This window comes from Crotalus tigris, unplaced genomic scaffold, assembly GCF_016545835.1.
Source record: "Crotalus tigris isolate CLP2741 ecotype Arizona unplaced genomic scaffold, ASM1654583v1 scf7180000017625.6296891, whole genome shotgun sequence".
NCBI classification, from domain to species: Eukaryota; Metazoa; Chordata; class Lepidosauria; order Squamata; family Viperidae; genus Crotalus; species Crotalus tigris.
In genome coordinates this window covers 39,099-51,262 of record NW_024096520.1, presented here as the reverse complement: position 1 = coordinate 51,262, position 12,164 = coordinate 39,099, and the positions used below count along the sequence as shown (strand labels likewise).

At 41.1% G+C, this 12,164-nt stretch overlaps 1 protein-coding gene across 7 annotated transcripts in view; it reads left to right on the top strand.

Moving 5' to 3' along the window:
• Positions 1-12,164, top strand: part of BICD1 (BICD cargo adaptor 1) — a 93,064-nt gene that overhangs the window by 67,097 nt on the left and 13,803 nt on the right. For all 7 annotated transcript variants that reach the window (XM_039332960.1, XM_039332968.1, XM_039333011.1 and 4 more), the window contains one exon: positions 2,183-3,274. In XM_039332960.1, coding sequence (XP_039188894.1) covers positions 2,183-3,274 — 1,092 coding nt within the window. The remainder of the gene's footprint in view (positions 1-2,182; positions 3,275-12,164) is intronic.

Here is a 12,164-nt window from a genome sequence, read left to right as displayed (position 1 = left end):
CCTTGCTTTGTTTACTGGGAGAAGTCAATTGTTATATTGCCCTCTATCTCCATCTGAATGGGTGACCCTGCTTCAACAGAAGAGCTCATTTACCTCCTATTTAACAGAGATTTTGACCAGTGTTGTCTTGTTTTTCTGATGTTCTTTACAGAACCTGATTGTCTTTCTAATGGAATACTTTATAAGTCTATTTTGCACTACAATACAATTTGACTTGTCCCATCTTTTGCCATTCTACTTTTTGCCCCAGCATTTACATTACCAAGTAAAGGATTTTCAGTGCCTCCAGTGCTGTGAACCAATGATAGTTTATGTTTTCCTTCTGTAGCAATGTATAAATTGTGATGCTGAGAGCATTGTGAAATTAATCCCAAGCATCCATTTCTTCCATATGGAATGAATTGGGAAAAGATCTCTATCGTCTTGTGTGTTTTGATTGGGTGTGGGAACAGCAGGCTAAGGAATCCAGAGTTCCTGGCATAACATGTTCCCTTGTATAGATTTTCAGTTTAGTGGCAATTGCCATGTCTTATGTTAATGCATTCCTCAAGTTAATTCTTTGTTCCAGTCAGCTTCATTGGATGATTTGTGGTCTCAGTATTTGTACGGGGAAAGAAAAAAAAATATTTCTGTTGATTTTCTCCATACCATGTACAATTCCATATACCTTAAACATGCAGCCTTTCAATAACCATTTTGCAAACCTAAAAAAACTCAATCATTTTTTTCTTGTAGACAAAGAGCCCAATCCCTCTACTCACTTTGATTGCCATTTTTTAACACTTTTTCCAGCGCTGTTTTATTTTGCAATCAGAATTGTACATCAGATCCTAGAGATAGATATAGCACAGATTTTATAACAGCATCTATGATTTGGTTGTTTGATTTTCAATCCCTTTCTTAGGACTGGCTATACAGATTTTACAGATGCTGCATACTAACCTGTCATTATGAGATTGCAACAGGATATAAATCCAATCATTCAATCTTCAGCTGTGCTCTAATTATATTTCCATTAAATGTTTTCATAAATTATTTTTTATGCATCAAGAGATTTGAAATAGTAATGACTACAATGCAGCAAACTAATTAAGTTTGGTTTTGTTATTGCTCATCAAGCAATTTTTGTCAGTGTATGTTTTATAGTTAAATTGTTAGAATATTTTTTTTCAGATGCACTAAAATATGCATTTGAAACTGTACATTGAAGTTTTTCAGGTTTAGAAAAATTATAGGCAATGTTTGATACCCCTTAGTCTCATTTTAATAGCTGGCTTATATTCATGAGGAAGTTCGTATTTGCTTTGATGCTGATCAGCTGCAAAGCGGTTGCTGCACCATTAGATGTTTTATGACAGTGTCGGTCAAACTTGAATTGAAGTTCACACATCTTCAAGTTGCCAAGACTGAGAAACCTGCTTTATGATAAGGACAAAGCAGTAATAAAACAGACATACCGCTCAAGCTATTTCTATTAGGTATCTTAAATGTCTAAGCTTTTTTCAGATGATGGAAAAGCGATTCAGATTTTATTTATTTTTTAAAAGACTCACATAGATTTATATTTTATACACAGTCCACTTGTCTGCCAAGTAGCATTTGAAATAGTGCATTTGATAAAGCTTTGATTATTTTAGCTGTATGCGGTTGATTAGGAAATACGACTTAATTAGGAGGAACATGCTTCTTGAATTGTGCAGCAATCCATGCACACATACAGGTAATCCTTGACTTACAACCACAATTGGGACCAGAATTGCTGTTGCTAAGCAAGGCAGTTTTTAAGTGAGTCAGACTACCTTTCTTTGCCTCAGTTTTAAAGAGAATCATGCGGTCATTAAACAAAGCTGGCTTCCCCCATTGACTTTGCTTGTCAGAAACCAGCTAGGACGATTGCAAATAGCAACCAGATAATCCTGAAATGCTGCAACCCTCCTAAATACATGCTCATTGCCAAGAACCCAAATTTCACGTGGCTATGGGGATGCAGTGACAGCCTAAGTGCAAGGATAATTATAAGTTACTTTTTTCAGTGCCATTGTAACTTCAAATGGTTGGTGGTTAAGTCAAGGATACTTGCGCAGTATAAGGTTCCGCTTTTAAACTGCGCCTTTAATTGTAGAGCCCTTGTACCCCAGTTCCTTTCTTGAGATATTTATATCCTTTTTCTGGGCTATCGCAGGTGGAGCGCGAGAAAGCTATTCTGCTGGCAAATCTTCAGGAATCTCAGACCCAGCTGGAACACACCAAAGGGGCCCTCACTGAGCAGCACGAACGGGTCCATAGGCTCACTGAACATGTCAACTCAATGAGAGGTCTGCAAAGCCACAAAGAGCAGAAAGATGTGGATTTTGAGAAAGGCCGGGATTCTGGGGAAGAAACCCATGATTATGAAGTGGACATAAACGGCTTAGAGATCCTAGAGTGTAAATACAAGGTAGCTGTTACTGAGGTGATCGACCTCAAAGCCGAAATCAAAGCCTTAAAAGAGAAGTATAATAAATGTGTGGAAAGCTACACTGAAGAAAAGGACAAGTATGAGAGCAAGATCCAAATCTACGATGAGCAGGTATCCGGCTTAGAAAAGTCAACAAAGGAAAGCCATGAGAAAATGATGCAGATGGAGAAGGAACTGCAAAGGATTACAGGCATCGCCAACGAGAACCACAACACCCTCAATGCCGCTCAAGATGAGCTGGTGACTTTCAGTGAAGAGCTCGCTCAGCTCTATCATCATGTCTGTCTCTGCAACAATGAGACGCCCAATAGGGTTATGCTGGACTATTACAGGCAAAGCCGAGTTACTAGAAGCGGGAGCTTGAAGGGGCCTGATGATCCAAGAGGACGTCTATCTCCCCGCCTTGCCAGGAGAGCAACGGTGCTCCCTGTAGAAGCCAGGGCGCCAACGGAACAGGGTTCAAAAGAGAACACTGAAGCCAATAAAGAGCCAAGTCCAACAAAGACCCCCACCATTTCTCCTGTCATTACAGCCCCTCCTTCCTCCCCAGTTTCTGACACCAGTGACATTCGGAAAGAGCCGATGAATATTTACAACCTCAATGCCATAATACGGGACCAAATCAAGCATTTGCAGAAAGCGGTAGACCGGTCGCTGCAGCTGTCCCGGCAGCGCGCAGCGGCCCGTGAACTGGCACCTATGATTGATAAGGACAAGGAGGCTTTGATGGAAGAAATAATGAAATTAAAGTCCCTGCTGAGTACAAAACGGGAGCAGATAGCAACCCTCAGGGCAGTGTTGAAAGCCAACAAGCAGGTAATTTGGAAACTGTAATATCCTTTTTATAATTAGGTATATAATTTATGCATTTTAAAATGGCTTAAAGAGCGATTTTACAATTGATTTTACAATTTACTTTTGAGCTTTTGTGAAATGAAACAGTGGAATATTCTTAGGTTTGTATGAAGTCCCAAAAGACAAGAAACAAGTACATTTTGCTAATTACATTTCAAATCAACTTGGATTAAATTTGTACCCTTGTTCTGATACAGTTAGAAAATTCTGATCTGGTTTCAAGCTGGATCATGAAAGAAATGCACTGGATGAGCTACTTGAAAAGAAAGTACAGGTAGTCCTTGACTTACGATCATTTTACAACTTTTCTTTTCACAGTTGTTAAGTGAATCACTGCATGGTTGTTAAGTGAATCTAGCTTCCCCATTGATTTTGCTTGTCAGAAAGTTACAAAAAGATGATCACATGACCCAGGGATACTGCAACTGTCATAAATATGAGTCAGTTGCCAAGCATCTGTATTTTGATCACATGATCATGGGGATGCTGCAATGGTCATAAGTGTGAAAAATGGCCATAAGTCACTTTTTCAGTGCCGTTGTAACTTTAAATGGTCACTAAATGAACTGTTGTAAATCAAGGACTACCTGTACTTTATTTGATAGCATAGAGTTCAGCTATTGAGATAGCTACAAATTTGTGGTATTGGGACTGGTAATATTACAGGAAAATTGGACCTTCGTGAGGTGTGTGAATGTATCATAGATCTTTTCCCTTTTATGTGTGTCTATGTGCTGAAGTTGGGGTGCAACATTTATATATTCAGGAAAGCTGTGTTGGAAAAATCAGGTCCAGTTCCAACCCAGGAAAAAGACACTGAAAAATAAAATGGAGGCTAGCTGCTTAGGAAAGAAGGTCTCTGTTTATTGATGAACAGAACCGACAACAGCATGTGATTCTGGGACAGCTGACAAAATAGAGTTGAGAGTAGGTGGGGTTTTATACATTCTTTTGTTGTAGAAGTGAGAGACTTGAGTCAGCTCTTTTGTGGGAGGAAAGTTTATTTGCGCAGGTTCAGAGAGCTGATCACAGCTTAAAGGGTCTGAACGCTCAACAGGGGCATGGGTGATCATATTTATAACCCCCAATACGTAAGTATTTCCTGATCAAGACATATTCCATACATGGTTACATTCTATAGTTCCTTATTCTAACATAGGAAGGTTACTAGACATGGTTATAATCTATAGTTCCTCATTTAACATAGGAATGCTTTTAGCAGTTAGCAATATTTCAAGTGATAAGCAGTTTGCAATATATCACGTGCAGAGTTTATTTATTTATTTATTTATTTATGAGACTTATATACCGCTTTAAGTGCAAGCACTCTCTAAGCGGTGTACACCAGTAAGCAATGTATATATATATTTACATTGCCCCCAACAATCTGGGTCCTCATTTTACCTACCCCGGAAGGATGGAAGGCTGAGTCAACCTTGGGCCGGTGAGATTTGAACCACTGACCTGCTGAACACAGTCAGCTAAAGTGGCCTGCAGTACTGCACTCTAACTGCTGCGCCACCTCGGCTCTATTGAAAACAGGATATCTGGCATTTCTAAATTTAAGTGTTGTCTGGGAAGAGGAAAACCTCCCTTTCACCCACAATTTCTGTCTGACAATCAATATTTTTCCAGCCTCCCACTTTACTTTGGGACTTTGTGTTTGAGATGCCTGTTCCTTGTGAAATGTACTTTGACCTGTGTTTGAATGTGCCCTTTTCCTATTCTAAATATTGTTGCCTGACTCCCATTGTGGCTGGGAGATCATGTCCTTGGAGCTGGATGGGGATTGTAGATTTTAGGAGTCTCTGTTATTCTAATCCCATCAGCTCCATCCTTCTGTGGGAGCTGTGGCTGAAGGCATTTTGCTTATGAATGGGGGGCCCAAAATTTCCATTTCTAAAGACTTCAGGCTTCTGCTTGAAACTGTTTTTCCTATTTCTGCCTTTAACAACATGTTTCTCCTCCTGTCCTTTAGAGGGAATATAATATTCCCTCAAATATTTCATTCTCTAGGGGAAGGGGCTTCCCATCTGTTTGCTATTCTTTGTGAGCGATATAGTTTTATCAGTTTCAGCCTGGCTGAACTTATCTGGCTGTTAATTATTGGCTGAAATAAGTTTAAGGGATTCTCGCACCATTATTTCTTCTTGCAATCTTGTGTGTTCTGGCTTCAGGTGAGGCTGTGAGTTTCATGAATAGAGAAGGTAGCAGGAATGGCATATGAATATGACATTTTATCCTACAATATATTTAATGAAGTTCCTCATTATGGAATTGTTCATATTTAAATTTCAGAAATTAGAGCTCTATAGTTTAGATATTTTGAGATATTGTGACACTTTGATTAGTTAATATGTCATGGATACTTGATTTTTGAAATATATCCTGGATGTTTGTTGAGACATTTCTCAGTGTTGTAGAAATCAAAGACTTGAATCAGCTCTTTCAGGAAAGGGAAGTTTATTGCACGCAGGTTCAGAGAGCCATCCTGGCTTAAACAGTCTGAACTCAGATTGTACATTGAAGACCATTTTTATAACCCTTTCTGGCGGGGGTTATTTTTAGGTCACATTACATTCTATAGGTCCTTATTCTAACATAGGAAAACTACTAGACAGATCTATAATCAATAGCTCCTCGTTTACATTGGAATGTTTTTAGCAATCAGCAATATATCAAGTGTTAAGCAATTTAGATATACCATGTGACAGGCAGTTAGTAATATATCATGTGCAGAGCTGGGAACAGGATGTCTGGCCATCCTAAATTTAAGAGTTGTCTTGTAAGCAAAACAAACTTCTCTTTTACCCACATTTTTGTTGGGCCATCTGCTTTTTATACACATCCTTTGTCGGACCATCAGTATTTTTCCAGGTACCACTTTATTCCCCCCTGATGAGACTTATCTCATCTATGCAGATAAGTTTCATTCCATAACACTTGGGTCTGATGTATGTATGTTGTTATACTCTTGTCTCTGGAATTCCAACATGTGAAGAACCACCCTTTAGGTAACCATATGTTTGCATACCCAAAAGACACTGTTTGGAAAGATGTGCAATTTAGCCTTTCTTGGCTCACTTTCAGGCAATGAGGTGAAGGTGTATTCTGCTCACACCCCGTGATATGTGCACATTGTAAGTCTTCTGGAATGGCTACATTAGGAGTATTTAAAGCTAAAGCATCAGTGGGTAGAAACTTGGAAATGTGACCCCAGCTGTACATTGTTTCATAGCCTATATGTTCTTTAAACTCGTGATGACTGAACTCCTTGGCTGCTGTGACAGGAACACATACGGGTATTAAACATGTGGACAGCAAATTTTCCATGTCATATGCTTCAGAAAGGCAAAAATCAGTTGTGTTGGCTAGTTTAGCCAATTGACCCACAAATTATATTGCATCCTTGACTCCAATGGATGGGGCATATCCTTATTCTGCTGGGACCTTTTACTTCGCTTTCTCTCTGGGCGCTTCCTCGGGGGTCTTTGGATAGTTACTCCAAATTCCACCGGGATAACATGTACGATGCAAGTCCCCTTCCATCCCGTCTTCAACTGCGAGACTAGGGTGACCCGCTCCCATCCCCAGAATAATGGAGGCCCACACTCCAGAGTAACAGGAGGAGGAGGCTTCTTATATGGGGCCTTTACACATATGCCTTTCCTAAGAATATACCCAACATACTGACAGGCTTCGGGATTGACAGGTGGTCTTGTAATACAGGCTTCTTTAACTATTCTGTCAAATGCTTGGGGAAATTGACAAGGATGAGGCCAGCTACCATTCCAGCATTCTGGGGAAAATCCAATAGGGGGGTGACCTTCACAAGTGCCCGTGCCTATAGCATAAGATTGGATAAGGCGTGGAGCTTCTTCTGGCTTGCTCCATTGGCCTAAATTAGAAAGACAAACATTATTACATGCAACAACAGTACTATATAAAAGCAGAAGGAAGCCTTTCATCCTTTCTTCTCCCGTGCGTAGAAAGCCAGCTTCCGGGTGTGGCTTAGCAGGGGGTTGAATTTCAGCCAGGCAGCCGTAGATATATGTGCAGGATACACTTGTACTAATACAATATCTGGTTTACAAACAATAAAATATTCATTAAACATACTAAACACGTTTTAAGAGTGAGTTTGGTGGGAACCTTGGGGTCCCTGTTCACTGTCCACAGAGGTTCTGCAGCTGCTTTAACTCTGGTCCAGTGAATCCAAGATTTAGATTCTGCAATCTTTATTGCTAAAGGAGAGGCCATTATTACTTCATAAGGTCCTTTTCATCTCCCCTCCAGTTGTTCATGTTTCCAATGTTTTACCCACACCTTATCCCCTGGTTTAAAGGGATGACATCTTGTTATTAGTTTAGAAGGTGTTTGTTCAACAACATAGTCCCTAAGTTTTTCCACTTGCTTATTCAGTTCCCCCATACTCCTCCCTGATGGCCCTTTACAATGCATAACTGAAACCTTTGCTGGCTTTTGTACTGCATCGAGAAGATGCTTTATCAAGTGTCCATGTAACCCATGTTTGCCAGCCGAATCCCTGAATCCCCTCTCCTTATACACAGCACCATGAGCATGCAGAGTTAGAAAAGCATATTTACTATCTGTCCAGACATTTAAAGTTTCCCCTTCAGCTCTTTCCAATGCTCTAATTAATGCCCACAATTCTGCCACTTGAGCACTGCAGTGTGCTCCTAGCGGACTACTTTCCACCACTTCCTCATCATTCACAATCGCATATCCAGAAACCCTCCTCCCATCCTGCATGTAACTCGAGCCGTCTGTATACCAATTCAGGGCAGCATCCTGAAGAGGAATATCAGATAAATCCGGACGGCTTGAATATACAGTTTCCAAAACTTGCAAGCAGTTGTGTTCTGAATCCACTTCTGTGGGCAATAGGGTGGCAGGGTTTAGCCGGTTAGACACCACTAATTTCACTTGAGGATTTTCAATCATCATCGCCTGATACTTAAAAAACCTTTGACTGCTGATACAAATTGAAAGGCTTTTCTAAGTTAGGCAAGGCTAAAGCTGGAGCTGCCCTAAAGGCATTCTTTTGTTCTCCCTCCCATTCAAAAGGTTCTCTATCACCTCCTTTTGTAGCTGAATAAAGAGGTGTTGATAATAGAGCAAAATTTGGTATCCATATCCTGCAAAACCCTGCCAAACTCAAAAAGCCCCTCAGTTGCCGCCTATTAAGGGGTTCAGCAATAGCTAGCATAGCTTGTTTCCTCTCCCAGCCTAAAGCCCTATGCCCCTCCTCAATCTCAGACCCCAAATACTTCACTTTCCGTCTGACTAATGCACAAAATGCTGTAAATCTTCTGCTAAGGCTGTTCCAAACAGGGTAGGTGAATTTTTAAAGCCCTGTGGCAGCCTGGTCCAGGTATACTGTGCTTTTTGCCCTGTATTTGGATTTTCCCACTCAAAAGCAAACAACGGCTGGCTATCCTTGTGAATAGGAATCGTGAAAAAAGCATCTTTCAAATCCACAACTGAAAACCACTTTGCTATGAACAAGTGTATACCTCCTTTAGGCTTCCTGATTAAAATTGTCCACACTTGATAAGAAATGCTAACCACCAAGATGTCCCCAAATGTCAATTTTAGATAAAAATGCCACTGGCTGCCTTTCCCCCCCCCCCACGCACACACTTCTGGGCCAAAACCTCCTCCAACCTTTGTCCTTGTTTATAAATAAATTACCTAGCAAAGAACCAACAAAGGAGAGCTCACCAAACCCTGTTTGCATTTATTAACACAAGCTCTTTTTCTAACAGTTTTGCATACAAATCTTTACTCAAAACAGCATAGCTATTTATAATCCCAAAATTTTTCTCAACTTCGTTCTAACTTCACACAAAAAAATAAACAAGTTTAATAAGATATTCTGAGTTACTGAAAGTTTTTTTTTTTTCTAAACTCTAGTATTGCTTTTAATATAAAGTTAGTCAAATCCCAATTTAATCAAATTCCATTCAGATGGAAACAGATTTCCATTAAATTTCCATTAAATAGGGAAAACATTTACAAATCTAAGCAAACTCTTTTGGTTGATATTAAACAATTTAAACTCAAAAATTTCCCAAAAAAGTTGTCCAACAATTACTGACTCCTCTTTTGAATAAAAAAAATTGCAAAAGTGGGCATTAAATTTTCACAGCCACCCAACCTTTCTCAAACCTGAATTCTAAGCAGAGAAAAAGTTAAAAAGATCAACCCCCCCTTTCTCCTTTCTCTCTCTATCTCTCTCCCTCTCAAAGCAACACAGCCAGAAAAAAAAAACAGGGGGTTAGGGGTTGTGTCTGCAGATAGATTTTGAAAAGGGCATTAACACACTAACATTTGCAAAAGGGAGAGAGCAGAATGGGCAAGAAAATGGTATAGGATTTCCTGCCTGAGCAGGTAACTTTGGGCTGTTCTTAAGAGGGAGAGAAAAAAATAAATAAATAAACAAACACATCTTTCTTCACCTTGTTTGTTGGCCAGACAAACAGAGTGAGGTTATATATATATTTTTTTTTCTTTTCTCTTGAGGTTAGTAACAGTCATATTTACTTCACACACAAAGACTCTGCTTTCAAATCCACAACTGATCTTCCTGCTCCAGTATCCACCAAAAACGTTGTCTGTTTGCCCCCTATATTTAAAGTAACCAATGGCTCAGGGGGGGCTTTCTCCAAGCCAGGTCCCCGTCAATCCGACCAGTTAGTTCCTGCCAATCCAATTCCTTCAATCTCCCTATTTCTATTTTCATCTGTCACATTCCTCAAACCATCTCCTACATTCCTCAGACCATCTCTTACCATCCCTGGAGCCCCTCTCTGCCCTCTACCCATGAAGGGGGAGTGCAGGGGGGGCCCACTGCCAACACCTCTACATCCTCTGCCTTCTCTTCCTCTCCAACCTCTACCTCGCATCTGCCTTCTTGGACATTCTCTTTGCTAATGACCTCCCTCCTTGCAATTAGCACACTGGTTGGGTCCCAGCATGATCCCTCCTTGTAATGCCACCGCCAACAACTCAATTTTCTTATGCATTTTAGCATCTCTTTCCTGTTTTTCCACCTTATCCCTATTAACAAACACTTTCCTAGCCACCTCCAACAATTCTGTAGTGTTCTTTCCTAATGCTCTTTCTAACCTCTACAACTTCTTTCTTATATCTTCATAACTCTGTTCTATGAACCTCTCATTCAACATTCGCACCTTGTCTGCACTCCTTGGATCAACCTGTGTATAAAGCTCATAAGCCTCAATCAGTCTTTGCAAAAAAAAAAACTTTCCGGACTTTCATCTGCCTCCTGCATCACAAAAGACGGCTTTAACACATTCACTGAAGGCTTTCCAGCCTTGCAAAGAGCCTCTACTACTAAATTCTGATATTCCTTTAACAAAGTCATGTGTGCTGGGTTTTGTGTATTCCATTCAGGGTCCTTTTCTGGTGCCCTGGCTTCCATCTCTGGCTGTGTATCTCATACAGCCGGCAACCTATCCTTCAAACACTGCCTAACAGCAGCCTTCCCCTTCTCCCTTTCCTTGGGAGTCAACAAAATATTCAACAATTGCTCCTCTTTACTTGCTTCTCCCCTCACATTTACAGAGAGACCTTCCAAATCCCCTTCCTCCTTGGGGGCTGACAGCCTCCCCCTTTCTGTTTTCGTCTCACAGCTGGCTGCCTTTCTTCGGACACAGCAGGGGCAATCAGCCCTTCCTCCGGCAGAGCGGCTGCTGGCTCTGCCACAGCCGGCACTGGGGGGGGAGGGGGAGAAAGGTGGAACGTAGGGAGGAGGTCTGAGAATCAACTCCTCTACCTCCATCCTTATCTCCTTCTTAGCATCTGACACCTTAGTTTCTGAAATCTTCACATCTTTCACTCTTTTAGTTTGTACTTGAAGCTTTTTTTCCTTTGGGTCTAGCCACACACAAACGAAGCATTTCAGCTTGACATTGCAATAACTCATCAGCTCGTCCTGCTACTGCATCCCCCCACTGATCTATATACTAAAATTGGTTAGGATAGTTTTCTTAAAAGTCCCCTCTGGGGGCCACCCCACACCCATATTACGCCCCCCCCCCATCCTAACACACTGCCAATGACCTACAGCGCCGGCGGTCATTCGTAGGGAATGCACTGGCTTAACCACCCACACAACCTAACACGGACTTCATTAGGATCGCCGTCCCGAGTCCAGGGGAGTGATCAGGCCCCCTCGTCTATCTTCAAGTGAGATAGGTACCATTACTTTAAACACATACTCGCCTGCCTTGTAGTTACACCCATCCTGGCCAGGAGTTGGTTCAGACTTCCTTTCCTTTCCCAAAGGGTTCTTGGACTGGCCTTCAGTACTGTCGGCTCTGCTGCGAAGCCACAGCTGTCTCCTGGAGGAAACACACCCCCATGGCGCCTGGAGAATTGTTCAGAGATGGCTTACCAGCAGGTCCGAAGGGTCCAGCCGTCCTCAGCGAAATATCGCCTCACTCAAGCTTTTCCCGGCCAATGCACCAGAAAATGTTGTAGAAATCAAAGACTTGAATCAGCTCTTTCAGGAAAGGGACGTTTATTGCGCGCAGGTTCAGAGAGCCATCCTGGCTTAAACAGTCTGAACTCAGATTGTACATTGAAGACCATTTTTATAACCCTTTCTGGCGGGGGTTATTTTTAGGTCACATTACATTCTATAGGTCCTTATTCTAACATAGGAAAACTACTAGACAGATCTATAATCGATAGCTCCTCGTTTACATTGGAATGTTTTTAGCAATCAGCAATATATCAAGTGTTAAGCAATTTAGATAATCCATGTGACAGGCAGTTAGTAATATATCATGTGCAGAGCTGG